Source organism: Vidua macroura, chromosome 7 (assembly GCF_024509145.1).
Source record: "Vidua macroura isolate BioBank_ID:100142 chromosome 7, ASM2450914v1, whole genome shotgun sequence".
Lineage (NCBI taxonomy): Eukaryota > Metazoa > Chordata > Aves > Passeriformes > Viduidae > Vidua > Vidua macroura.
Window position 1 is genome coordinate 2575522 of NC_071577.1, and position 27434 is coordinate 2602955.

Genomic DNA, 27434 nt, shown 5'->3' on the forward strand with positions numbered 1-27434 from the left:
TTCCTAACCTGGCTGTTCCCTGTTCCACCTGCTCACTGATTCGGCTGCTCCTAGTCCCGCCTGACCCCTGTTCTTAACCAGGCTGTTCCCTGTCCCCCCTAGTCCCTAACCCGGGCCGTTCCCTATCCCGGCCGTTCCCGGTGCCGCCTGTCGCTGTCCCCGCTGTTCCCTGTCCCCCCTAGTCCCTAACCCGGGCCGTTCCCTATCCCGGCCGTTCCCGGTGCCGCCTGTCGCTGTCCCCGCTGTCCCCTGTCCCCCCTAGTCCCTAACCCGGGCCGTTCCCTATCCCGGCCGTTCCCGGTGCCGCCTGTCGCTGTCCCCGCTGTCCCCTGTCCCCCCTAGTCCCTAACCCGGGCCGTTCCCTCTCCCGGCCGTTCCCGGTGCCGCCTGTCGCTGTCCCCGCTGTTCCCTGTCCCCCCTAGTCCCTAACCCGGGCCGTTCCCTATCCCGGCCGTTCCCGGTGCCGCCTGTCGCTGTCCCCGCTGTTCCCTGTCCCCCCTAGTCCCTAACCCGGGCCGTTCCCTATCCCGGCCGTTCCCGGTGCCGCCTGTCGCTGTCCCCGCTGTCCCCTGTCCCCGCTCCCGCCAGAGCCCACACGGACCGTGGGCGTGGCCTCTGGCGAGGGGCGTGTCCGGGGGGCGTGGCCTCATAGCGCCTTCCTCCCCGGGGCGCAGTGCCTCTCCCGCCTGACGTCATCACCGCGCGCCGCCGCTCTCCGCCCGGCGCCGCCATGTCCTTGTGGGTGTCCCGGCTCGGCCGGGCCGCGGCCGCCCGGGGTCGGCGGGGGAGCTCCGGGCCGGGCAGCGCCGCGCTGGGCTCCGCCCTGCCGGGGGAGGTGAGTGGAGGTGGCTGGGCAGGGCTGTGTCCGGAGCTCCGTCCTGCTGGGGGAGGGGGTGAGCAGAGACAGCTGGGGGCCGGAGATGCCTCTCCCCGGGGCCGGGCTGTTCCTTGGGAAGGGACATTGCCGGCAGGGAGCTGGGAGAGGCGGCGAAATGCGAGGCAGACTGGAGCAAGTGCAGGAGAGTGCAGTGACCTTCGGTTGCGGCTGTGGGCAGTAGTGCTGCGAGGAAAGGAGTGTTCGATAGAAATGACCGCCCCTGTGTGAGGGAGGGCACTGCAGTGCTCAGAATGAAGTTTGTACGATGTTTATCGGGGCCTGGGGGAGGCTCTGAGCGGGGTCAGAAAGGCCCTGCCTTCAGCCCCATAGCCCAGGTGGGTCCCTCTTGCCACCGCTCAGAAATGGTGCATTGAAAGCTGTATTGAAATGAAGCTGTAACTCTCCTGCGAGTGGGTTTAGTGTTATTATGTGCCCAGAACCACAGAAAGTACGAGCAAAAGTCTAATGTGTGGTCTCTCTTGGGAACTCTGGGTGTGTTGTGTGTCTGGCCTTCAGACTGAAAATTGTTCCATGTTTTTTTCTGTCTTCTCAGCCTTTAATTTGATGAACAGCTTTCCTGCCTAACCACTGCTGCAGTTGCTAAGCTGAAATGACGGTGCTAAGGTTACTGAGTGAAAACTTGTATTAGATGCATAAGAGTGTGTCCTGTGTGTGTGTCTGAAGAAACAGTGTTTGAGCTGAAAAATCCCTCCAAAGCTGCTGATTTCCATGTGTTTTTCTCCAGGCAAGAATCCACGCCAGCCCTGAGCAGAGCCTGCAGTATGGGTGGCTGGCCTATATGTTGGGAGAAAGGACCAGCAAGAAGTTCACAGAGCACAGCAAAGTCTTTACAGTAGAGGGGAATCTGTCTTCTGGGAAGGGCCAGCTGGCCCAGCAAATAGCAGACAAACTGGGTATGTCTCACTCTGTCTGTTTCCCCGAGAGCTGACAGAGTTTAGTCGTGGTTCTTGTGCAGAGAAAGTTCATCAGAGCAGCAGTTCCTGACTGGGAAATGCTGGAGGGAGTGGGGAGGCTCTGTGGGTGATGTTGGTGAGGTTTGGGATGGGGATTTGTTGTGAGTGAAGCTGCAGTTCTAATGGAGTCTGTGTGCTCCCCGGGAGCTTGGCTTTTCCACGTGGATGTGCTTGGAACAGCTCAGCTCTCCCTGGGCCGTGGCAGAGCTCGGAGTTGGGGTTCGTTGCCCTCTGCTGTGATGGGCAGGGGAGCTGTTGAAGGAGCAGCTGTGTGCTCAGTAGCTGAAGAGGTGTTTGCTGCACATGAGCACAGCTTATTTCTGCTGTGGGTTTCTTCTCTTTCTCAGGGATGAAGTACTTCCCCGAGGCAGACATCCACTACCAGGACAGGATCTCGGGGGAGGGCAAGCTGCTGCCTGAGAAGTTCAATGGCTTCTGTAGCCTGGAGAAGTTCTACATGGACCCCGAGTCTCCCGACGGGCACTCGTACCGCTTGCAGTCCTGGATCTTCGGGAGCCGAGTCCTGCAGTACGCCGACGCCTTGGAGCACCTGCTCAGCACAGGTTGGGGAATCATGGAATGGTTTGGGCTGGAAGGGACCTTGCAGCTCCTTTTGTTCCAACCTGGAGCCTGCTCTCCCTTGCAGGTCAAGGCGTGGTGCTGGAGCGCTCTCCCTACAGTGACTTCGTGTTCCTGGATGCCATGTTAAAGCAGGGATATGTCCACAAGAGATGTGAGTTCCTGCCAGCAAAAGGAAGCTGTTTGGCCATAATCTCTCAGGAGTCTGGTAGTTAACTTTAAAAAAGAAACAAAACATTCCTGCTTGGAAGGAGGGATTCCTTTAAAGGTTCAGTGTTCATGTGTTGTACGTTGCTGGGTAGAGCTAGTCTGGTTTCAGTGGCAGCGAGGAGACAAAAGATAAAGGGCAGGGATTGAAATGCAAAGCGTTTCATTTGTAAGGAAAAACCCTTTTTCGCTGTGAAGAGAGTCAAACCCTGGAGCAAATCACCTGGGATCTCCCCCCTGGAGATACTTGGAACGCTGTGGGTGGAGTTCTCAGCAGAGTGCTTGAACCGGGTGATTTGGGGATGTTCCTGCCAACCTGAGTGATTTGGTTTGGGGTTATGGGTGCTGAGCTCCTGAGCTGTTGCTGCATGTTCTTAGCAAATCTGTTCTTTTGGCTGCTCCTGAGGTGGACATAACTGTTTTCTTGACTGCCTCCTGGTTTTGCTGTTGGATTTAAGAGGTGTATATATTTGTTTTTTGCCACCTGCTGTAAGTTACTGGATGGCTTTGAGAGGTGATAATGATGACCTGTGTCTGCATTGCTGAGGCAGCAAAGCCCAGCAATCCACAGTTTAATACAAAATCCCAGTTTGGATTGTACTGGAATCCTTAGGGAACAAAAATCTTGATTACAGCTACTGCTGCTTATTGTCTCTAAATGGTGGAGGAAAAGCTGAGATTCCTGTAAACCTGAGCCAGGAATAAAGTCCCTCTTTGCTACAACTGGATTTAGATTCTTAGATCTCAGTGCATGGAAGTTTTCTGGAGGAAGTTTTTCTGTAAACTTCCTGAATTCTGTTAGAGGAAAGGCATACCCTGAACTTGCTCTGTGAGCCCAGAAAGAAGAGACTCCAAATACAGAGGTGGGGAATGTGATTTGTTTGTGTTTTACACAGGCCTTGATCACTACAAAGAGGTCAAGGAGATCAGCATTTCTGAGTTGCTGCCACCTCACTTGGTCATTTATGTAGATGTGCCTGTCCCAGAAGTGCAGAAGAGGATTCAAGAGAAAGGCAAGGTAATTTGATCTCTAATTATTGCCTAGTTCTTTCTTATCTTTATTATTACTTGTCTCTCACAATTGCTGCCTGCTAATGTCTGTTGTAATCACACCTTATGTGGAGTCCTGTGGGGTTTGCTGCTGAATGCTGCTTCTGAGGAGCTGCTTGTCCTCTGAGGTGTGAGATCTGTGTGGTGGTGGTGACTCTGTGGGTATTCTTGTATGCTTGCTTTAAAAAGGCAAAAAAAAAAAGCAAAAATCAACTTTTTGTGTGACTGCATCAATATGCTGTCATTTGTGGAATGAGAAATTGTTTTAAGAGCAGGTGAATTTTTGTAGCTGCCACTTCAGGAGCTGTGGGCAGGTGATGTGCTGCTTGCAATGCACTTAGAGATGATATATTTCTTATTCCTGAGTGCCAGGAGGCCAGCTGGGGTCCCTGGCTCCTGCTTCCCAGTTGACTGCTGCCTCAGTCCTGTGCTGGGGTTCATGTGTGAGTCACCTGGGATCAGCAGGTTCACTTAACTCCCTGAATTCCAGCAAATCACTGCTGGATGACTGCATTACTGAGCTAGTCTTGGCTCAGGAAAGCTGTAGGGTGCTTTTGGGGAATGACTAATGTAAGTAAGGTTTGTAATTTGGGGTTTATTTCCCCTCTTTCTTTGATACTTAGATGTGTACTTGTAACTGTTTGCAGATGTGTTACGAGGATTCAAGGATGTTTGTCTTGCCTTGTTGAAAGGCTATGGGAAATGCAGTTTAACTCTGGGAGACCTGATAGATTAAAAGAAGGCTTTGATTTATTAGAAAAAAGTTCTCAGTTAAGAAGTTCTTCATGTACTGGGGGAACCTGTGAGTTCTTGGCCCTTCCGAGCATGAAAATCAGTGGCATTTCTTTGAACAGAAACTGCTGATGTAGCTTGTGACTTTTTGGGTGCTGGGCTGTGGCAGTGCTGAGCTCTGTAGGATTTATTTGGGGAACACATGGTAGATGAGAGAAATTCCTGGTGTTTTGTAAATGTGGCATTGAAAGTACACTGTGTGGAAAGCAAACTGGTTAACAGCAGGGATGATATCCATGAAATTTCTCAGGAGTTTGGAGTGGGTGTTTGCCCATGCACTTGTCTGAAACTGTGGAAATAGGTGCAAATTTGGCCTCCCTATAGAAAAGGTGGACTCAGACAGTCTTCTCCTGTTTTCTGGCTGGCTATTACAGCTCCCTGGAACGTGTAGTTAGCAAGGATCAGTCGGTCCTTGGATAGCTGGGGGCTGCTCTAGATATTTTACGGCATGTAAGGAATTCCAAACACTCCAAATAAAACTCTTAATTCTTTGAAACTTTCACTCGTGTGCATGTGGTTCACTTGGATGTTTGACTGTTTATCCCAGAGTGAGCCCTTGGCAGGTGGTGGAGCAGACCTTGGAGTCTGTGCTGGTGGCAAAAGAAAGTAAGCTAATTCCACAGCTTTTTCTGTTTATTTGTTTGTAGCCATATGAGAAAAAGGTGTCTCCTTCCTATCTCCAGAGCATTGAGGATGCTTACAAGAAGACCTTCCTACCAGAGATCAGGTTAGCAAAGCAAAATGTTTTACTTCTTAGATCTTTGAGCAAAAACGTGCGCAAACCTTAAAATCTCTGCCAATATCAACAAATCATGTGAAAAAATCCTCCTTGTGCTGCAGGGTACAGTATTGTGCCCTCGTGAAGGGGTGCTGCACTCACAGCATAAGAACTGTGTGAGTGTAGTTACTTCTGCCATCCCAGAAGCCCGATGCCAGTGTTGCAAGATGAAAAGGGGCTCAGGAATGGTGTGCCGAATGCCACAGCTATGGCTGTGTGTGTTTGCACGACCTGAGGAGAGAGTGATGCAATACAAGCTTTTCACAGGCCTTTTTGGAAGGCTTTAGGGCTTTTCTCTCCTCAAGAAGTGCTTTCAGTTGTCCCAGAATCCCAGAATGGTTTGGGTTGGAGGGACCTTAAAGCTCATCCAGTACCACCCCCTGCCATGGGCAGGGACACCTTCCACTATCCCAGGTTGCTCCAAGCCCTCTAGGACCTGGCCTCTTCCCTGGACACTTCCAGGGATCCAGGGGCAGCCACAGCTGCTCTGAGCACCCTGTGCCAGGGCCTCAATGGTTCCTCCCTGGTTCCTTCCCAATATCCCCTCTAACCCTGCCCTCTGGCAGTTGGAAGCCATTCCCTGTGTCCTGTCTCTTGCTGGGCTCCCCTGGCTTCCTCTAGCTGGGAAGCAAAAACGTGTGCCCTGTAAACCTCGGATGAAACAGAGCTTGCCAGCTCTCCCAGCTCTTATAAAAGAGCTCTAGGAAAATTAAAATTGTCCTAAAAATCTGAGAGCAGAATTATGGTCCCTCATAATTCTGGAAGGGAAACTCTCAAAGGGTATCAGATGAATTAACTGTGTAAGTTCTGGTGCGTGCAGGATAGAAATCAGAGTAGATTCCCAGGTGTTTTGTAGCCTGCCTGTGTCCCCCTGGGGCTTGCTGCATCTCCCAAGGTGGATCAGTGTGGTGGCTCTGCCAGCTCCTGAAGCGGGTAACTCGATATTGAGCTTGTCACTCGTGCAGGCAGGGGTTGTTGGTGTCACGTGTGGTCAGCGGCCTCCCCGTGTGTCCCCACAGCCAGCACGTGGCTCTTGGAAGGGAATGGGAAGCCTTGGGAATGTCATCTCCCTGAGAGCAAAGTGCTGCAGTCACTGGTGGGGAGAAAACTGCTGCTTGTTCTCTGGAGCAGATCAAGCCCCAGGTGCATCTTGTGGTGCTCAGTGAGGCTAAATCCTAAATCCTGCTGTGATTTCACCTCCTTGCCCTCTGTGCATACATGGTCAGTGCCCCTGTTGGGCAAACCCCCTCTGCTCGGCATCCTGGCAGCAGATGGGCTCCCAGCAGCCTGTCACACTGATCTGTGTCTCTGTCCCCTGGCTGTGGGGGAGCTGGGAGTGTGTGAATCCAGCTCTGTGCACCTCAGGGTGGCTCCGATCTGGGGTAAATGCAGAAGCCACAGCTGCCTGAGCTGTTTGTTTGCTGGCAGTGGCGCAGAGGGCTGTGTTCATGCTACCTGTTACCTCTTAGTCTGCCTAGTTTGATTCCCTGACTCCTGGTAATGCCCAAAATCTGGTCCAAACAGGCTAACAAGAGTTGCTATAGACTGCTGAGCAAACTCCTGCCTGCTTTCCACGTTGGCGTTTGTTTGCTTGTTCCTTGAAAAGCAGTTTGTTACTGGGCAAAACTCCTGTTACCTTGTGCTGTTTCACTGGAGCGGCCTGATGCTGCCTGAAGTGGTTTATAGTGGATTTTTGCCTTAAAACTGATGCTTTCTTTCTAGTTGACTTGTTACAAATGTCTTTAATGTTTTTATTGGTAGTGAGATTTGTGAGCTGGGTGCTGTGGCAGGTACTGCCTGGTGATTTGGAACAGTGTTTGGGTTCTGTTTGATTTTTCTCTTTTCCTGGAGCAGAGCCTTAAGATTGGTAATGTTCTCTTTCATATCCAGCACTGCTTCCACTGAGCAGCTGTTTTTTCTTAAGGAAAGCTCTGATAATCTGCAGAGTCACTGAGCAGCTGCTTTCTCTTAATGAAGCCCTGATAATCTGCAGAGTCAAATCAAGAGATGGGATGAAGTGATTTGATCGGTGTCCTTAATGCAGTTGCTGGTGTCAGGCTCTGCTGAAGGCTGACCTCTCCCTTGGGCTGATATTGAGGAGAATCTCTCATTCCAGGTGCCTGCCCCATGCCTGCAAGTGTCCAAGGCCAGGTCCTACAGCACCTGGAGCAACCTGGTGTAGTGGAAGGTGTCCCTGCCCATGGCAGGAGATATGGAACAGGGTGAGCTTTAAGGTCCTGTCCCACCCAAACCATTCTGGGATTCTACCAATTTTTCTCCACACTCCTAAACTTTGTTGTGTGATGTTTGGTATAACGTCCACATTGGGCATCTATTCCAGGACCTTCCAGCTTCTCCAGCTGGAAACAGCTATTGCTGAATGTGGCTGAACATGTGTGGTTTGAAAGGTTCGTGTAGGAGCTCCTGTTGTGGCTCTGCTCTGCAAGTGCCTTTTCTCTGAAGGCTGCTGGCTGATGAAAAAAAGCAATCTTCTAACCAGGAAACATTACCTTTTAAGAAAGTTTTTGCACTTACAGATCATGCTGCCTACACTTGTACTCATTCAGCTAGCTCAGCCTGAGTAAATAGTGACAAATGAATGCATTCTTCTCTTGAAATGACTCACAGCTAGTCATGCACTTGGAAAAAAGGAAAATCTACCACAGTTTTGGGTTAGACTGAAAATTTCACTTATTTTCAAGTAGATTGGGCAGTTGTAATAGGGGCAAGTATCCACACGAAGTAAATGAAAATAAAATCACATGTGTGGTTTAAAAAAAATTTTTCCAGCTGAAGTTACGTAGATATCCAGGCCATTTGCCCTTTAAAAGCAACTTTCCACCAGCAAAGAAGCAGCTGACAGGTGCAACAGGAATTCTAGGAGCAGTCTAAAAAATGGCAATGATTCTGGTTTGGTGTTTATGCCTTTTAACTTCATTTCTGTCCCTTTTGGAGCAGCAGGGGAGGATGGGTACAGCAGTTTTATCAGGGGAATTCAATTTCTGTGTTCTTTGCAGTGAGAGCAGTGAAGTTCTGCAGTACACAGCAACTGCAGCTGAGGATGTGGAGAAGGTAAGTTTTGCTTTTCTGGGAGTAAGTTTAATAGATTTCCCTTAGTTCAGTGAACTTTCCCCCTCAAGGAGGGTTATTAGCAGGGTAAGAGAAGCCTTTTGCTTCACCATTGTTAACTGTCCTGTCTAGCTGCTGTTCCCTGAGGGAAAGAGCACCAAGGTTTTTGAGACTCTGACCAGGTTTTGGGCCCATTTTGGTTCTAGGGATAGATGTCTGTTAATAACAGTAATATGATGTTAACTGGATGATAATAATAATCCTACGTGGAAGCTTGGCAAGGAATCATCCCCACTTGGGAGGAAGGAGAGGAGAATTACCCATGGGCTGTCTCCAAGGGCTTTTTGGGTCTTCATCCTGATGAGATGAAATTTTTACCCTACTTATACACAGCCCAAACCCCCTCTCCTCCTATGTTATGTGCAGTGTGATCTTGGCAGAGAGTTGAGTAATGTATACATATGTGTGGTAGCCTGTACCTCATTAAGCTTATTAGCATACTCAGAGCGTGTATTTTAATATTTCACTGCCCTAATCAGACTAAAATTACATTTTTGCCTGAGGTGTCCTTCAACGTTCTGGTTATATGACTGTGTGAAGCAGAAAAGATTGATAAGGACTTCCCTGGTCCTAAAATTAAGACTCCATTTGCCCCCACAGGTGCACTGCTGTTTGTCTCTAGGCCTTTGGGTTGCCTTTATAAGAACAGGGTTGTGTGCCACATTCTGGGTCCTCTGCTGTTGTGGATGGATTTTTGGGTGCTCCTGCACTTGATAATAAAGGTTATCATTAATAACCAGTAGACCTGTGGGATGGTGTGGGTTTATACCCCTAAAAAATGGCTGGTGGCTTCAGTGTGACAGCAGATAATAAATACAAAAATGCACAAAAAATCAGGCTGAAATGAACAAAAAAGCTGAGGTTGTGATGTGAATATAGAGAATAATATGACTATATTGTTAATATTATTATATTTTATTAATGAATATATTATTATAATAATATATGAATATATTAATAATATTAATATCTTTTAACATATCAAAATAAAATAATATATAAAATATATACTAATAATATTAACATATTAATGATATTCAAAATAGATTATTAATATGATTAATTTATCAATTTATTAATAGTATTGACAATATTAATATAACAATATATATTTTATTAATATATAAAATAAATTATATTTAATTTATATATTAATATAATATATATTAATATTAATAAATTAATATTTCATGATATATTTTAATATTGTTTCTTGATATATTTTAATAAATATTAATGTATTTTAATTGTAATAAGTTATATAAATAATATATTTTTCTGGATAGCGATATAGAAGCAAGGATAGGAGTTGAGAGCTGTGGTGTTTCAAGATGGGTTCTTGGTGAATTAAAGGAAAGTTGGGATGGGGGTTAAATGCCTGATTTTTTTCCCGTTTCCTTCTCTCTGGACACATCTCCAAGTGGTCAGAATAAAGCAGGTTGTTTGGTCCCTAGATTTTTTTGTAGGAAACCCCATTATTAGAGATTTGATTTTAATCCTTTAAATCAGGGTTTAAAGTCAGTCTGAAGCTCTTAGTGTTCAAGGAGGGACTCTCCTGAACTCAGCAATCTTGTCATTGCTCTAAATAGGGTCATCAGATGCACCAGTGCAGTCTTTGATTTGCTTGGACAAATCTGGACTAGGGGAAGAATTATTATTTGGAAGTTAAAGTATAATGCCACAGAATGGTTAAGGTTGGAAAAGACCCTGTAAGATTATCCAGCCCATGATGTTGTCATTGTCAGTGACAATGGGTATTGCTGGTAGATACTGATACTTGAAAGAATTTGGTTGTTTTTTCCCCCTTTTCTGTTCAGATTCAGTTTCCCTCTGGGATGACACAGAAGAAATTTGGAAATAAGGATTGGCAGGAGAGCTTTGGCTTGTAAGGTGTGTATTTACACAGGTGTATCCTCTTGACAGACAGCAGTGTTCATTAGCCCACTCCAATCTGTTTGCTTAGGGATTTGGGAGCTGAATTTTTATGGCCTTACAGTTTAATAACTTTTGGGTTGTTCAGAGCACACATACACAGCTTAGAAACGATTTTTAAAGTGTCCTAAAAAGGTCAGTTGGGGTTTCCTGTTGTAATTCACTTTGCTTCTAGTGGCTGAAGGAGTAATGAGTGCTGAAATGAGCTTCATTAGGATGTTTCACACTTGTTTAGCTTGAGGGTGAAACTGGGAATACAAAGTTAGCTCTATGTTTAATTTCTTTTAAAGCCTTGGATATTTGCTCTAATTCCTGGGGGGTGCCAGGGCATTCCGTATAAATTAAGAAGTTCTTCTGTCCTGGTTGTGAAACTGATGCCATTGTTAAGGAGCTGCTGGGAGAGAGACCTTCTCATGTGATGATAGCAGTGAGCAAAACTAATTTGAATGCAGATTCCTTTCCCCCTGTAGCACATTTTGAGCCCATTGTAGCAACTCTGTGATTAGTGCTGTTACCAGGTTCAGAGAGTTTCCAAAGCTTTGCTGTGGAGTGGAGAAGGAATTGCTTGTGTTCAGCTTGTCAGTTAAATAAGTCAAAGAAATAATGGCTGTTTGAACTAACTTAACTTACACCTCTCTTCCTCTTATCTTGGAGTTATGTTGCAGCAGTTTGTGCCTCAAAAGTGTTTATTCAGTCATGTCCAAATCATTATTTCTTACCAATTCTGGTAGGAGTGGATCTTTATAGTTAAGGCTACTTTGTAATAGCACTTGGTTATAATTTTTTAAGTGGTAATATCTGGGATTTAGTGTTTGCAGGGAATAATTACAGTGTATTTAAAGAACACAAGGATTTTTCTTTTCTCATCCTGTCACTTCATCGCTGACATGGGCTCACCTGTCAATGGGGTGACAGTGTGCCATCAGGAATTTGGTCATGACCTCAGCTTTATCCTTTCCCTATGGAAAAGGTCTCTGGAAAGGGATGTTTGGAGCTGTAACAATCTGCTCCTTCCCAGGTTGCTCCTAGGTGCTGTCTCCATCTCATCAGGCACCTGAAGTGCATTTTCCTGACACCAGGGCAGGTTTCTCTCAGCTCCAGGCAGCCAGGTGTGATAAGCAATTACCTCCTGGAGCAGCAAAGATCTGTTTTCTGGTGGATCCAGGCTGTAAGTGAAGCTCAAACCAGGGATTGATAAGTTTGGGGATGGTGAAGGAATGGATTGCTGAGGTGGCATTGCTTATTTGAAGGGTTCTGAGCTGTGAGTTACCTTTCCTTTCATGCATGGGTGGGTTGTGGTGGATGGTGAAATCCTGAGCCCTTGGACTCATCGCTGCAGCTCCTGTAGGCCTGAGTTTTCCAGCCTGAAATGTGCCTTTGTTTCTGTGCTGTGAAGCACACAGCACTGAGGCAGGTGCCACACCTGCTCCCCTGCCTGTCTCTGAGGATGTGTTACTGAGCCTCTCTGGGAATAAAACCGACCAAACCTTATTTTTGTAACACAAAGGAGTTAAATTTAGACTTATCTCCATTTCCTCCTCCTTCTTCCTCAGGGGTGAGGTTGTATCTTCTTGGCTTTTCAGCCCCAGTGGCAGGTTAAAGAAGAATGTCTTGGATCTGGTAAGAATTTGGCAACAAGGCACCTCTCGGCCAGTTTATTCCCTGCCGTCCAAAGCTGAAAGCACAGGATGTTAGGAGATCCCCCACGTGTGTGCCCAGTACTCCTGGCAGGGCCACAGCCTCCAGAAGTAGACCTGGGAGATGATCATGTTATCTCTAGACATTTATCTTATTACTACAGCTTTAGCAGTGAAGCCTCTCTCATTTGTTTAATGAACTGTTTTGATTCTTTCATTGAGTTTTGGATCAAACCACCCTTAGAGAGCTTTCTTTTCTGATTCCAGGTAATTGAAGACATTGAGTACCTGAAGTTTGACAAGGGGCCATGGGTGGAGCAAGATGATGTTTCTTTCCATCACTTGAGACTTTAGTAAGTGTGATATCATCCAGCCACTGAGCAATTCTTGGCATTAAATCCCAGGGAAAATGGTCAAAGCCATGAGCTTTTGAAGGTGGGGTTATATTTTGTGATATTGATGCTTGGCACTGGAACGTGGTGTAGCATTTTTGCTGCTGATTGTTGAGACAAGAGGCTCCAGACAAGTTTAAGAGTGGTTTTTGTCGAAAATCCTTGTCTGCCCAGTTGGAAGAGATCAGACTCAGACACTGGAAAATAACTTGTTGGAATAGAATTTAATTTGATTTTAATAATTCTTTGCAAATGCATCATGTTTAATTTGTCAGTTTCTTTATATAAAATACAAAGATGTATATAAAGAATATAGCTGCACTTGTAAGGCTGTTAATACCAGAAGTGAGACAGGCTCCCCATTTTGCTGCAACTTCATCTTCATATTGAATGTGCAGCTGGAAATTTCAGTATAGTTACATTTTTAAAACAAAATGTAAGACGTATATTATTTTCATTATTTCCTGGTCATCTCACAGGTTAATAGAAACACAGATTTTTAAATTGAGTATGTGTCCCTAAGTTTGTCTTTGTGACAGGCATTGGAGAAGCAAGTTAAACTTTTTTTGCAGAATTGTGACATTTCTTGCATTTAACTTTTCTGTGCTGTTACTTTAAATACCTCCTAAAGATAGAGATAATGCTCCTAATTGTATGGTTTTTCTATCAAGGAGTGAAGATAAATTGCAGAAGAGCAGTGCTGGGTGGTGTCTGAGAGGATCAAGTCATGATTTGGGTGCATTTTCTGTGTCAAAGATGAGGTTTCTTTGTGTAGTGATTGGAGGATAAAATCTGGTGACTTAGGCCCTAAAAAATGATCACAGTCAGACTTCCTTTGAAAGAGGAAATAAGTTGCTTGTTTTCCTATAGCTCCACACTACTAATGCAGTATTAGGAAAGGATTATTAATTGTGATGAGTAGGAGGGAGTTGAAGGAAACCTTACAATTACAGAAGTGTGTGAAGATACTGTATGAAAATTCTATTTCACAGTTTTAGAAGGGAACAAATTGCTTTAAGGACTGAAGTTTTCATTGAACCTTGGAGGGGGGTGAGTCTACTGCACAAGGCTCTTGTCACCGTAGGTAATAAGAAATTTTTCTTCTGGCAAAAATACGGGGTTGTTTGAAGATCCTAGAATGCAATAAGCTGCTTATTTAAACCACAGAACCATAAAATATCCTGTGTGGAAGGGACCTGCATTGAGCCCAGCTCCTGGGGTTTGCTTTTGATTTTTTTTTTTTTTTTGTGCTGGGTTGTCAGAGCATCGATAAAGGGGTGACAACACATCCTGCGCCAGCCTTGAGCTCATGTTTTGCTCAGCAGAGTGAGGGAATCCTGGGCAATGTCTCGGGCAGCATGGGAAGAGACTCTTTGTAAAAGTGTGTGTTTGGACATGATTTTTCCCCATGGTAACTCCAGAAAGGCAGGGAGCCCACTGCAGGTCGGCCGTGTTGGAATTGCATGCTGGATTCAATGCCCAGCCCAGGTGTGAGTCCATGAAGCCTAAAGTTGATGCTTTTCTCCCTTTTTCCAATGCCCGAGTAGCAAAGAGCCTGTGGTCCCCACAGTTGTGCAGGTGTCCCGTGCCTATGGGAATTTTTCCTTTGGAAAGTGGTTTTCCTGCTTTCCTGGCACAGGTTCCCAGTGCCTGCCTCGTGTGCAGGCACCTGCTGCCCTCTCCTGGCTGTTCCTGGCAGGCTCCAGCAGCTATTTAGGATCGTTTAGGTTGGAAAAGCCCTCTGAGATCATGGAGTTCACCATTCTCCCAGCACTGCCGAGCCCACCGAGAGCCCATGTCCCCAAGTGCCTCATCCACGTGGCTCTGGAATGCTTCCAAGGACAGTGATTCCAGCACTGCCTGTTCCAATGCCTGACCACCCTTCCAGTGAGGAAATTTCCCCTCACATCTAATCGAAGTTCTGCCCTGTTGGGTTTTCCATCTGCAGTTGCTTCCTTTGTTGACCTCCCAGCTCTTGGGGCTGTCAGCCCTGCTGTTTTCTTCCACCCTCAGCTTGTACCACTGTGTCTGGGGGACCGGAATGGGTGAGCAGGACCGAGGAGAACTTTTTATTGCACATGGATAGGATCTAATGCATGGAAACCCCAGCAGGGCCTCTGAGTGATTAATGCAGCTCATCAAACCGCTGAGCCCAACCCATGGGCAATCAGTTGCATAATGATCTCTTTTCTCTCCCTGCCTGCCCTTAAGTGCTCTCCCTTGCCCTGACAGCTTGGTTGTGGGGTCTTGGTAAAAGATTAAAAAGGGCTGCATTTGTGGCTTGGAAGCTGGAGGTGTCTTCCAGAGGATGTTCTTCACATCTTCCCTTCCTCTCCAACAGAAACCGTTCTGGCTTTTTAAATGTCTTAGGGAGCTCCTCTGCTGCCACTGCACTGTTTCAGGCATGTTTTTATCTGGGCCCTTCCCAGTGCCATTTGTCTGTCTACATGTATTGCAAAATAAATTGCATTTGCGAGGAGGAGCTGCAGGCTGTGTAGCCTTGCCTGCGTTACTTATCAGCTCGGGGAACTTGCTGTGCTTGTTGCATCAGACAACTGCACAACTAAATCTGATCTGTCCCTGCAGCTCCTTCAGAACCTGGCAGAGAGGGACAGAGACCCTGCAGCTCTGCTTCCCAGTGTAGCTTTGCCTAGCAAGGGGAAGAAGTGTCCCTGTTTAAATGTCTGATTGCAAACAGCAGGACTAGAAGGGCTGGCAAGAGATGGGTTGGACCTGGCTTTGAAACTTCTGTCATAGAGACTCCAAAAATCTCATGAACTATTAACTGTAAAACTTCTGGCACTAGAAGCTATTTTCTTTAGCACCTTGGTTCTCTCTTCATCATAAAATAATAGAATCCCAGAATGGTTTGGGTTGAAAGGGACCTTAAAAGCCCATTTCATCCCTCCCCTTGCCGTGGGCAGGGACATCTTCCACTATCCCAGGTTGCTCCAAGCCCTGTCCACCCCGTCTTTTTGCTGCAATTGAAACACTTCTTTTGTGATTTCTTCTTTGCAGTGGCTTTTCTAGGTTTGAAGAGCTGTTGTTGCACCTTCTTCCCTTTTCTTGCAGACCTGCTTTTTTTTGGAATGTTTTTTTTTTTTGTTCTTGATGCTGATGTTGAGTGTTTGCTCACCAAGGCAGTGGCTGTGCCTCACCTTGGCCATGCCGTACCTGTTCTGCCTGGCTAAATGAGGGAACTGGAGTCCCTTTGGCAGAAGGAAGGATATTAATTTCCTTTATCAACATAGAACTTATCTGGAATGGTTTTGTGGCGTTGGCTTTTAGGTCTCGCTTGTCACTTGAGGTTTTGTGAGTATGCCAACATCAGGTGTTGAGAAATCCCAGCCCAGACTATGCAAACTCAGGTGGTTTTTGTTGGGTTGCTTCATTAATTTGTTTTTTTCTAACCTGTTTCCTTCCCTTACCCCACCTTGCACCTTTAGCAAGGTGCTGCATGCTGAGAGCTCCTTCAGGAAAGTCTGGTAAAGGGTCAGAAAAGAATAAACAGTGACAGTTTTCTGCTGGGGAGAGAAAGAAAACGAAAGAAAGATAAAAGGGGTCTGTAAATGCTTCCTGCTGAGCAAGGAATTAGTCCTGGCAAGTGGCTGTGGGTTTGTGGTTAGACATTGTTGTGGCAATGGGTGTGCTTCTGCTTAGTATTCCAAATTATTTCTGAAGGTGCAGAGAACACGGAGAAGCCATCAGTAGCTTTCATTATTTTCTTGTGCAAATAGCTTTTAGAAGCAGCAAGTTTGTCATTTGGCCCTTAACTAAAATGAATTGTGCCTGGGAATTGTCCTTTCCAAATGGCCACTTGGCCGAGATTCGGGAAGGAGTGGATTCACTGCAGCATGGGTGACCACAAAACCTTATTTCCATGTGTGATGTTATGCTTTATATCTGCCTGGACTCCCTTTTGTGCCTTCCAGCACGTGAAATGCACCTTTAATGTTGTTGAAGTTAAACATTGTTGTAGTTTATAGGAAGCATCTTTGCTGTTGATCCTCATCTTGGAAAAGAGCATTTATCCTCACCTTCTTCCATCTAAACTTCAACTGGATTATTGTATTTCCTTACAAATCTGTCTGTAGTGGGATAATTTAAAGAGTGAATATCAGGGTATGTTACTGGTTCACTTTTTGGAGCTCTTCACTGCTGGGAGGAAAGGTCCCAAAATTTATGATTTGGGGGTAAAAATAATTGCTTGAAGATGATGAACTTTGCTTTGCTCAGGGCATGTGCTTGATGTGCACATCAGTATTTGCTGAGAAATGCAATTTACTGAAAACAACCCAATTTGCAGAGTTTCTGGTGCTGGATTTAGGGTTTGGTCAGTGCTGCCTGGAAAGGGATGTGTTTTTGCCAGCCACGTGCAGGTGGCACTGTCAGCCTGTGGATAACCACAGGCAGCAGGAGGCTTTCTAGCAGTTTCTCAGGCATTTTAAATTTGGGATATCTGAAGTGCTGGTGCTGTGCAGAGTGGTGGATCCCGAGATCCATCACCAGAGCTGCTGCAGCTTCCTCCAGGTATTCCAAGGCAGGGTGCTGGAGGGTCTGCCTCCTTCCAGACCCTCTCACTGTCTCAGTACTGGTCCATTTAGGATGGGAATTTGGCAAGGTAGTGTGTGGCATTCAGTAAAACCACTGTTTTTTACACTGCTTTTATAGAAAGCAAAAAGGCAGAGGGGATTCATGGAGAAGGGTCCCAGGAATGATGGAGCATCTCCAAGGAGGATGAACCTGGGAGGGGAAATGGAGAAGCAGGAAATTGGAGCAGGAACAAAGTGGAGGCAAGGATGAGGGGCAATACATCATAGATTTGTAAAGAGAAGGATAAGTGTTTGGAAAATAGCTCAAGTCTTTGGAAGCTGTATTTAACAGAAAAGTAGTTCTTTAATCATAGAATGATGATAATGAGTCCTAGAATGGTTTGGGTTGGCAGGGTCCTTAAAGCCCTGGCAGTTCACCCCCTGCCATGGGCAGGGACACCTTCCACTGGATCAGGTTGCTCCATCCCAGCTCCATCTAGCTGGGCTCAGAATATTTCCAGTGATGGGGCAGCCACAGCTTCCCTGGGTACAATACTTGGCTGTTGCTGGGGCAGGGTGTGAACTGAGTGCTCCTTTTCCCTTCAGCGTGCAGGACAAGGCTGGAGTGCTGGATTCCGTGTCCATCCCGCGCTTCGTCCCCGAGATCACCATTGGCGGCTCTGAGTACGACAAGATCTATTATGAGTACCGGGAGGTGAGTGCTGCTGGGGACAGCCAGGGGACACGGCCAGGGGGCTCCTCACTGCTGGGGACACGGCCAGGGGACACGGCCAGGGAGCCCCTCGCTGCTGGGGACATGGCCGGGGGGCTCCTCACTGCTGGGGACATGGCATGGGGACATGGCTGGAGGCTCCTCACTGCTGGGGACACCTTGCCCATTGCTACTGGGAACTCGTGCATTCTGCCCGAATCCCCACCTTTTTTGAAGTCTAGCTTCCCCCCAAGAGGAATAAGGAAGCAAATGGTTTTTTTCATAATCTGATTTTTTTTTCTTTTTGTCTTTAGATGTGGACTAAAGGATAAATGGGTTTTATTTGTTTCTGTTTCTTGTGCCCTGATGGGTCTGTGACCTCTGAAATCTAAGAGGCCCTTAAGTCAGGCAAGAACACTGGAAACCCATGGCCACTCCTTATCGAATGCTGAGGGAGGGAGGGTTTTTTTAGAGGAGGAATTGAATGCTGCCTCACTTCCCCAAAGTGCTGCTGCTTTAAATAGAGTGTTTCTGCACGTGGGCACACATCCAAAGCCTGTTGTGCCCAGTGCTCTCATACACCTCATGCAGGCTCCCACACAGGGTTTTAATTAGCTCCTGCTTTGCTGCTTCTGGAGACAGCAGCTTCCAATCCCCCCAGAGTTCTGCCCTTGTGCTGCTCAGTGGTTCCCTGGCATGGTGTCCTCACCCCACACGGGGCTTGCCTAAGGCCCAGGTATTGGAAAAGCTCCTTGGAGAAGTTGTGGAGCTGATAATTAATAGTGAGTGGCCAAAGTTACAGGTGAGCCTCTGTTTTCCAGTTGGGCTGAAATCTTCTCTGCCACTGCATCTTATGATTTTCCAGGCAATCCTGAAGAAAAAGGGAGGAATATACAATATAAATGGTTAGAAGCCACAATTTGCATAATCCAAAGCCTATCATTTTTCTTTTCCTGGTAGTATAGAGTCTTTTACTGAGATTAAAATGTAAGCTACAGATTTACGGACTTGTTTGGAAGCTGATCTACCAGTGTTTTCTTCTGGAATAGACAGAGTATTCCAATAATTTGTTCCTCCTCGGCTGGCTGTGTAGTGGAGAGGCTCCTGGATTCACACTGTTCTGCCTCATTTGAGATGTGACCTTTCCAGCTTGTAAAAGGGGCTAAAGGTTAAAGCAGCAGAAAGCATCTGAGGTTGTCTAATGGATTTGAAAACTCCCTGGTCCAGCTGAGAAATTGCTCTCAGAATTTCCTCTTCCTTGCTGTCACATTCTTAAATACAAAACTTCAAGCTTGGGCTCAGGATTTTTGGAGCCCTTCCCTCCAAGAGCTGCCTGTGTTGTGCAGCACAGACTTGAGGAGGATCTGCTGCATGACTCGTCTCTAGCACACAGCATCCATCTGCACTGCCTGTGCCTTTCTTCCCCAAGATGAGAGGGCTTTTCTGGGGCTGAGATGTCCCTTTGCAGTAGAGCTGGGAATTACTGAGGCTGCCTGACACACAGCTAGATGTGACCTCAGTGCTGTGTGCTGAGAGCCTGGGGTGAGACTTCTGAAAGCCTTTTTTCCTCTGGCTGTACAGCAGCACGTGCCTCTTTGTGCTGGCAGGAAACGGAGAATGTCCTGGCTCATCCAGTGACTGGCTGCCAGGAGAAATTTGTGACTTGCCTTGCAGATGTAGCAAAGGGATGCTTAGGAGAGGGAATATGGTTACCTGGGAAGGAAAGCTGTGCTCTCGGATTGCTCTGCTCCATGCCAGTTAGTTGACAGCTGAAGCTGAACAAAACAAACCATTGCCAAAATATAATCTCCCTTCTGCAGCCTTGTTTGTAGGCCCTGATTCAGGAAAGTGCTGTGGAAAGTGATAATGTCCTTTGGAATCAGGAGGAGTTGCTTGTTTCAGGAAGTATTCTGTTAAAATTAGGCTACATTAATACTAATTTTCTCTCTTCTAAATGCTTGCATACTTGTAATCCTTCAGTAGTGTGGGGGCTGTACAGGGATGGTGCACAATGCAAAAGATGCTGAGTTTTCCTGTTTTCCATCAGCTACTGGAAGGGGAAGCACAAAGCCAGCCCCACCTGCTGTTTTATGTTCTGAGAATTGCATTCTTTGTGCTGCAACTTTGAAGATCTGGGTTTTTTTTTTTTACCTTACAACTTTATTTAGCAAATGAAGGGCTGAATTCTTTTCTCAGGCAAGGCTCCTGTGCAGAGGTGATCCAGCAAGAAGCCAGTCAGCACAGGCACAGAGAGCAGATGAGCTTCCAGACACCCAGATTTGGGCTGGGAGGTTGTTGGGTCTGTAAAGAGGGAATCACAGCCCCTGCCTTGCCCGTGGCTGTGCAGGGATGGTCACAGCTGTGCTGCCACTTTGGCATTTGAAGATAAAGGGTTTAGGTTCACTTGTAAGTAAAAGTTTAGGCTGACTTGTAAGTAAAGGCTTAATTATGAGATAATTACAGAAGTTTAACTTTGCCTTGTGGGAAATGTGTGCTTTTAAAGTTGGTGTAATGATGTTTACCACATAAATACAATGATTTGCATAGGGGATTTTTTCCCTCTGTAACTACTCATAAATCCTTGAGCTCTCCAATAGGCAGCAAACTGCTGTGCTTTTCAGAACTCCATGCACACAATTCATGCTGCCTAACAATGGTGGTTTTCAGGGAGTTACAAATTGCAGGTAGAAGCTGGGTTTTGTTCAAAATATTCATTAGAAGCAACCAAGAAGGAGGAGGAAGGAACACTCTTCAGAGTTCAAGATTTTAGTGTGTGTGCTTTTCCATGAAATAATGAGATGGCCACATACAGTGCTGAATACTCGAAACTCACTTTTTTTTTTAATGTATATCCTCTAAATTATGTAAGGGGTCTTGTCATGTGTGAGGAGGTGGCTTTCTGCAGCCTTCTTATACCATGAAGTCCTCTGGCAGGGTCCAGCAGGTCTGCTCAGGCATTCAGGAACTTCTAAGGATGCTCTTCTGGCAAGGGAAAAGCAACCTTTCAGTCAGGTTCTGTAGATCAGAGATAAGCATGTTCATTCTTCAGGGAAGCAACATTATTTTAGGAACTGTCAGACTAGTAAAGGCTTGACTACCCTTTTTTTTCCCTTAACAACTGCTGTATCTCTCTGCCTTTCTTCCAAGTGCACACAATCCCCAGGGATAATGCTCCAAACTCCGTGTGCGCCCTGTGAAGCTGGAGAGCTGGAGCACTTAGGCAGATGTGTTTGCAGCGAAGATGAAAACAAATGGCTCTGTTTAATGGAATCAGTGTACTTAAATAATGTGCTGATGTACTTCATGCTCCTGCTGCATCTCCTGGAGTGGGGAAAAACGGCGTCTTTGACGTGCGTGTGCTTTTCTGTGTACATAAAAGTGCAGCTGTTTGCTGGAATTTGGAGAAGCAAAGAATCACAGAATGCTTTGAGTTGAAAGGGACCTTAAAACTCATCTCATTCCCAACCCCCTGCCATGGGCAGGGACACCTTCCAGTGTCCCAGGTTGCTCCAAGCCCTGTCCAACCTGGCCTTGGACACTTCCAGGGATCCAGGGCAGCCACAGCTGCTCTGGGCACCCTGTGCCAGGGCCTCAGCACCCTCATAGAGGAGGAGTTCTTCCCAGTATCCCATCTAACCCTGCCCTCTGGCAGTGTGAGGTGTTTCCTCCTTGTCCTGTGCCATGGAAAGGTGAGACAAGGCTCTCATTTTATTTCCCTCCCTGTTTTCCTTGGTGGAAGACTGCTTTTGGAATATAGGGATGCTGAGCATGAAGCAAGGAAAGCTTGAGCAGATCAAAGTCCTGGCTACTGCTGTGAGGTGCAATTCAGCTCCTTCCACAGCAACTGCACAGCTCGGCTGCCTTGCCTAACTTCATCTTTGTGCCCTGCTCCTCATCCTCCTCCCTCCTGCCCCAGGGCTTGGGAATGTGTGGCTGGCAGGGCCCTGCAGTCCTGGCTAGCAGCAAGCAGAGAAGAGGGAAGAGGATGGAGGGTGGGGAATCCCAGACTCTTTTCCCAGGCTTTTCATCACTCTTTTCCATAAGGATGCAGCCTTAGGAGGGAAGATCCTCCAATGTCTGCCATGCCTCCAGGTTGGAGGTGGTTGCAGGACAGTAGCTTTGAGTGGTGGAAGGTGAGCCTGCAGCATGGGTCAGCTCTGTCCCACCACCCAACACTGAGAGTGCTGGAAGAGCTTGTGTTTGCAATGGGAAATCACAGCCAGCCCCAAAGAGAGGGTGTTAAGGGAAGGCTCTGCAGGTCTGAGGGGCCCAAGAGCTGCTCTGGCCCCTCTTTGGCAGCTGTGGGGCTGAAGGTGGCTGCTGGCAAGCAGAAGGTTAGCAGGGCCCTTAGCTCTGCTGAGAGTGCAGGGACCCCTTCACATAAAAATCTCCTGAAAGAGCTACAAAAGGAATACTTGAGCTTTCAGAAAGCCAGAGTCTGGATCAACAACAGGATCAACTCTTGCCTTTGCAAGAGCAAGGAGCTTAGGATGTCTTTCCTTCTCCATGTTTGCGATTGTTGCCATAGCTGCTGCCTTTGACAGAACCTTCTGTTTTCTCTCTCCTGCCATTTTTTTCTTGGCTAGATGAAGCTTTCATTCTTTTTAGGATCAAGATCTCCTTTCCTAACTCTGTTTTAAAGGAGGTATTTGACAGCTGTAATGCCCAGCCCTATCTGCTCTTGAATCCAGGAAGGAATGAAAACAGACACACAATAAATTAGAAGAGGCTTCATTTAAGGTTTTTTTTTTTTTTCTGTTTTATCTCTGCAGAAGTATTTTTAGCCCTTTCTAAAGTAACAAGATGTTGCCTAGCTAGGTATCAGTAAGACCAAAAGAACCTGAGGAATAACAAAAACCTGGGAATGACAGAGCTGTTGCTCAAGGATACCTGGATTTGCTCCTCTTCCCACCTTCCCACTTCTCCTCTGCTCTCACTAATCCTGTCCATATGGGGAGAGTGTGAGAGCATCCCCTCTTAAGGAACAGGCAGCTTTTCCACCCTGCTCACCCTGAAAAGTATCATGGACAGTTGGCAGGGATATCTATCCCAGAAACAGTAGGGAAGGAGCCTGACAGACCTTGTAACTGTCTCAAATCTTGGGTTTGGTGGTTGTGTCTGTTTTATTTTAGGTGATGGTCCCTGCTGTCCCAGGCACGGGGTGCCTCTGTGAATCAAAAAGACAGTCAAATCTCACTGGCATTAAAGTAATCCATTTTCATCTTGATAGTCTGTCCCTGTGAAAGGAAACGCTTTTTTGTGTGGGAGCACATCCCCCTTTCCCAAACCCCTCTTAATCCCGTACCTGTGGAGGGATGTGATCCCCAGGGTAGATCTCTGTTAAATTAAAATTAATTGGAATCGAATTTAATAGAGGGGTAGCATCTCCATGGATCTTACACTGTGAAGTAGAGTCAGTTTGAGGTGTTTAACTGTGCTGTGTGGCTTGGATTAGTTCCTTGGCTTTTCCCTGCACTCTCTAGTGGATAACTGATCCTCTTATGGGCACTTCTCTTTCCAAAGGATTTTTGTCTTGTTTTTTCAGTGAATGAATGAAGGGCAGGACAGCAGTCATTGAACAGTTCCAGCAAACTGGAATTATTTTAGCCTCAGTTCAGCAAAACTTCTGGGTGCTCTTGTTTTTTGGGCTGCGATGGATGTTAACAGCATTGAGGGCTTTATTTGAGTAAGGGATGGCAGGAGTAAGGCTGTAACAAACATCTGTCTGTGGCAGGCCTTTGGGAACCAAGCCACGCGCACCTCAGATGTGCGTGTGGAGGGCAAATTGTTCCCCTTCCTTGCTTTAAGTGCTCTGGAGCACAAGATCAGTGGTGCTGGAGAAGATCATTGAGTCCAACTTAAACCCAGCAGTGCCAAGGCCACCACCAGCCCATGTCCCTAGGTGCCACATCCACATGGCTTTTAAATCCCTCTAGGGATGGGGACTCCTGGGCAGCCTTTGCCAAGGGTGACAACCCTTTCCATGAAGAATTTTTTCCCTAATACCCGATTTCAATGTCCCCTGATGCATTTTGAGGCTGTTTCCTCTTGTCGCTTGGGAGGAGAGACTTGACCCCACCTGGCTACATCCTCCTTTGGTGTAGCTGTAGAGAGGAACCAGAGGAGGAATCATATGGAGCGATCAGGAACCAAACCCTCCCAGAATCCAGCCAATATCTGCAGCTCCATGTTCCTAGATTCTCTCAGCTTTTAGCTGTGTGCCTACAACACTGACAACCCTTTGGAAGCAAGGATTTCTCCTGTAGGAAGCAGTCATCTGCTCCCAGCAGTGGTGGAAGGGGCTATTACTGGGCTGTTCTAAACAGCCTCGGGGTATTGATGAATGAGCCTGAGCTCCCAGAGCAATGACTCTGCTTTTAAGTGCTCTTTGATCAGTGCTGCTCTGAGCAGGCTGTTTATAGAGCTCTTGGAGCTGTGGAGCCCAGCCATCAGCACAGAGTAGAGCAGGAATAGAAGGCAGTAATGGCAATTCTGTTTGTTCCCCAAAGGCTGGAAAACAAGGCAGGCTCCTCCTCAACAACCTTTCCAGGTGGTTGGAGCTCTCCAGAGCTCTAGCTGCACGTGCCTGGTGTGGAATGATCTGGAGTAAGCAGCTGGCTGGAGCTGCTTGTTGCTCTTCCACAGCCTCTGCTACTTTATAGGGCTTTTCATCATGTTTATAGTTTTGACAGGCACTTCTGTGGCAGGTTCTTAATTTAACTGATGAGACGGTCTTGTTTTCATCTCTTTTCCTAATGCTCTTTTAAAGTTGAGCAGTTTGATGCCTTTGAGCTGGCTCTGCCTTTGGGTTCAGCTCATTTCAGGAGTTTTGTGCTATGTGTGATGGATTTTATCCCATCCCTCTGGAAATAATCCTCACTGCCAACTTTTGGGCTCTGTGGAGCGTAATGCAGCAGGGCAAGGCTTCATTCTCACTCAGTTTCCATGGAGTGGAAAAATTTGTTCCTTGGTGACCTGGCAGGAGTTGCAGGAATGTGGGGGAGCTCTTGGGGCTGCCTGGTGGAATCTCTGTGATCATAAAATTGTGGAATGGGTTGGGTTGGAAGGGACTTTAAATCTCATCTCAGCCCCGCTGCCATGGGCAGGGACACTTTCCATCACCACCCCGTGGTGCTCCAGCCTGGCCTGGGACACTTCCAGGGAACTTGTACTGCAAGAGAAAGTGAATATTCAGTCCCTCTCTGTTGTCTCAGCTGCTGGCAAGTCCCATAGAGCTTTCTCCTGTCTCCTTTCCATCATCTCTTGCAGCTGGGCTGCCCAGCCTAGACAAACCCAGCAGCCTCAGGGCTGGTCCCTGATTTCCATCCCTGGCCTTGTGCTGGCCAAGAGCAGCCTGGGAATTTCAGCTGGGTGCACTTTGGAACATCAGCCTAACCAGAACCAGCCCATCTTACCCCTTGCCCTGCATCCCCACATCTTCCCTGGTGCTCCTACCACACCTCTCTGCAGAATCCTACCCTGTTCCAGCCATGCAGCTCCTTTACTGCAGTCACAGCTGGAAAATGTGGGATTTGAAGAGCAAAGTTTGGCAAAGTGGCCGGTGTCACTTGTGCATCTTGTGCACAGAGCATCAATTCCCATCATCCTGCTTCCTAGGTAATATGGGAATTGTTTACTCTGCTTCCCTCTTCCCTTTTTTTCCCTTTTTTTTTTCTTTTCTTTCTGATTATTTTGAAAGTTTAGCTGTAACAAATCCCCAAACTCTCCTGCCTTTGCCAAGGCCCACTGTGAATGATGGAGTTATGGATGAATACTTATAACACTTGCTTTGATGTCTTGCATGTCTTTAACCAAAGGCACACAGGGAATTTGTTTTGGACAATGAACGCGAATTCTGTCGGGGTTGATATTGTAGCTTTTTTAAGAGGGCAGATGTACCCAGAAACAAAACTGTAAACTGCTGTATTTTCCCAGAGATCTCCTGTTGCTTTAATAATCTACTTCTCTGGGAATCTCTTCAAGTATCAAAGGGCCAATTATGTGCTGCCTGGAGAGGACCAGGGAGGGCTGTTTTTGTGTCACAGGCTGGTCACAGTTCCTCCCTGGCTCACTGCTGGGAATCCGTGGGGCAGAGATAGTAATCATTTCTGTTCATCTCCCATCTCCTCTTTGCTCAGTGGGGGGAACCTCTCAACAGGACTGTGTGGTTTCTGCTGATGTTTAGACAAGACATTAATTGAAAAACCTCAGAAAAACTGATCACAACTGGTTTGTGACAAGGTAGGGTGGAAAGTGTCTCGTGGAGGAGGTCAGGTCTTCTGTCAGCTTGATTTTTAGGGAAAGAAGTGTCTTGGTTTTTAACATTCAAGTGAATAGAAACACAAGTCCCCTTCCTCAAAACAACAGGCTTCATCTTTTAATAAATAGTTCATTTTTGTGGCCTGACTACAGACTTTATCAAGACTGCATCTTGCTTCTCTCTGCAGGGGCAGCTCTCCCCAACTGGATCCTCTTACATGTTTTTTTGGAAAGGGAAAATCCTCAGGACAAGTCTGGGGTCTTGTGTGAAACCAGTGTTTGTTTGGAGACAGAGCAGATGATCTGTGCTTAATTATTTGGAGAGGCTGCCAGCAAATAGCTTATTTCTAAAGGAAGAGTTTTATTACAGCATCTTTGCTGGCTTCAGCCTTTCTCACCAAACTCATGGGCTTTTTTCCAGTATTTGAGCTCAGAGGTGTTCTGTTCGTTCTTTTTGGTTCCTGGAGGTAGGAATAGATGTTCTGGAGATGGGTTCTGCTTTTAGAACCAGGATCTCACCATCTCTGGCATTCCAGGTCGTGGTCAGTACCTTCCAAAGGGCGCTACTTCAGCACTGAGACTCACAGGCTGCTCCTTAGGTCCCAGGGTCCTTGAAATTCAGGTAAAGGCTTCAAAAATCTTTGGGTTTTTCCATCAAAAAGTGGTTCCTGACTTTGCTGATGAAGGCAGGCAGATACTGTTTTTGCTTTAATGAAGAAAAGTTCAGCTCTTGAAGGCTAAAGCTGCAATTTCATTTGAACAGTTTAATTTAACGTGGTATTTAACTCAATATCTCACGCATGAAGTATTTCATATATTTAATAATGTGTGTGCCTATTTTGGAATGAGATTCAGTTCCTCTTCTCCATGATACAGTTAGGGGAGCCATCTCAGGCTGGGAGGAGCTGGATGAATCCAGGTGGAATGTGGTGCTGAGATCACTGGCCTCATTTTCGTATTTATATTTTGGCTTTTGCAGTCCCTCCTTCAGCTGCACAGCTCAGTCTTTTCTGAGAGACTGGTTTTTCTGTAAGTTTTATCATTACAATGTAGAAACAGTATTTCCTGTTCTGTAGATCTCACGAGGCACTTCAGAACTTTGAGGGGAGTGACCAGAGTTCTGACCGAGCTTTCTGCTTTCTTTAGCTCCCTGGGCACAAGTACAAGCCAGGCTACAACGCTGATGTTGGGGACAAGTGGATCTGGCTGAAATGAAATCTGTTCCTGCTGGAGCCCTGGCCAGGATGGACCACAGGACCTGAAGGAAGAGGAGCCACGTTCAGTGCACCTGCTGCACATCACTTGTGTAGCACCAAGGAAACACTGCTGAAATCATTTCCCGTCCCCAGCAGAAGGGAGTAGACTCCCAGAAGGAAAACCACTTCATTCTGGTTTGTTTTTCCCTGAGGAACTCAGGGATGTTGGGTAGTCAGTGTGGGATAGCCAAGTGAGCTGGGGCAGGCTGAACATCAGAGCTGAATTTTCTCTTCCTCGAGACTGTGGCACATTATTATCCAGGATTAGTGTTGTTCTGCTGATTCAAGAGGAATTAAACCTGTACCCTCCTGGCTCTCACAAAGTTAA

At 46.7% G+C, this 27434-nt stretch overlaps 1 protein-coding gene across 7 annotated transcripts; it reads left to right on the plus strand.

Moving 5' to 3' along the window:
- Positions 1-697: 697 nt before the first annotated feature.
- On the plus strand, positions 698-27434 carry LOC128809788 (NADH dehydrogenase [ubiquinone] 1 alpha subcomplex subunit 10, mitochondrial-like). 7 transcript variants are annotated; one of them, XM_053982067.1, is made up of 11 exons: positions 698-835; positions 1623-1791; positions 2199-2414; positions 2498-2584; positions 3534-3655; positions 5127-5206; positions 8275-8329; positions 11337-11486; positions 12223-12308; positions 17486-17594; positions 26997-27434. In XM_053982067.1, exons 1-11 carry the CDS (start codon positions 731-733, stop codon positions 27063-27065), a joined length of 1248 nt encoding a protein of 415 aa, XP_053838042.1. In that variant the 5' UTR covers positions 698-730; the 3' UTR covers positions 27066-27434. The 7 variants fall into 7 exon arrangements, with proteins under 7 accessions (XP_053838042.1, XP_053838046.1, XP_053838047.1 ...); XM_053982068.1 differs by lacking the exon at positions 698-835 and adding an exon at positions 905-1212; XM_053982070.1 differs by lacking the exon at positions 698-835 and adding an exon at positions 1431-1501.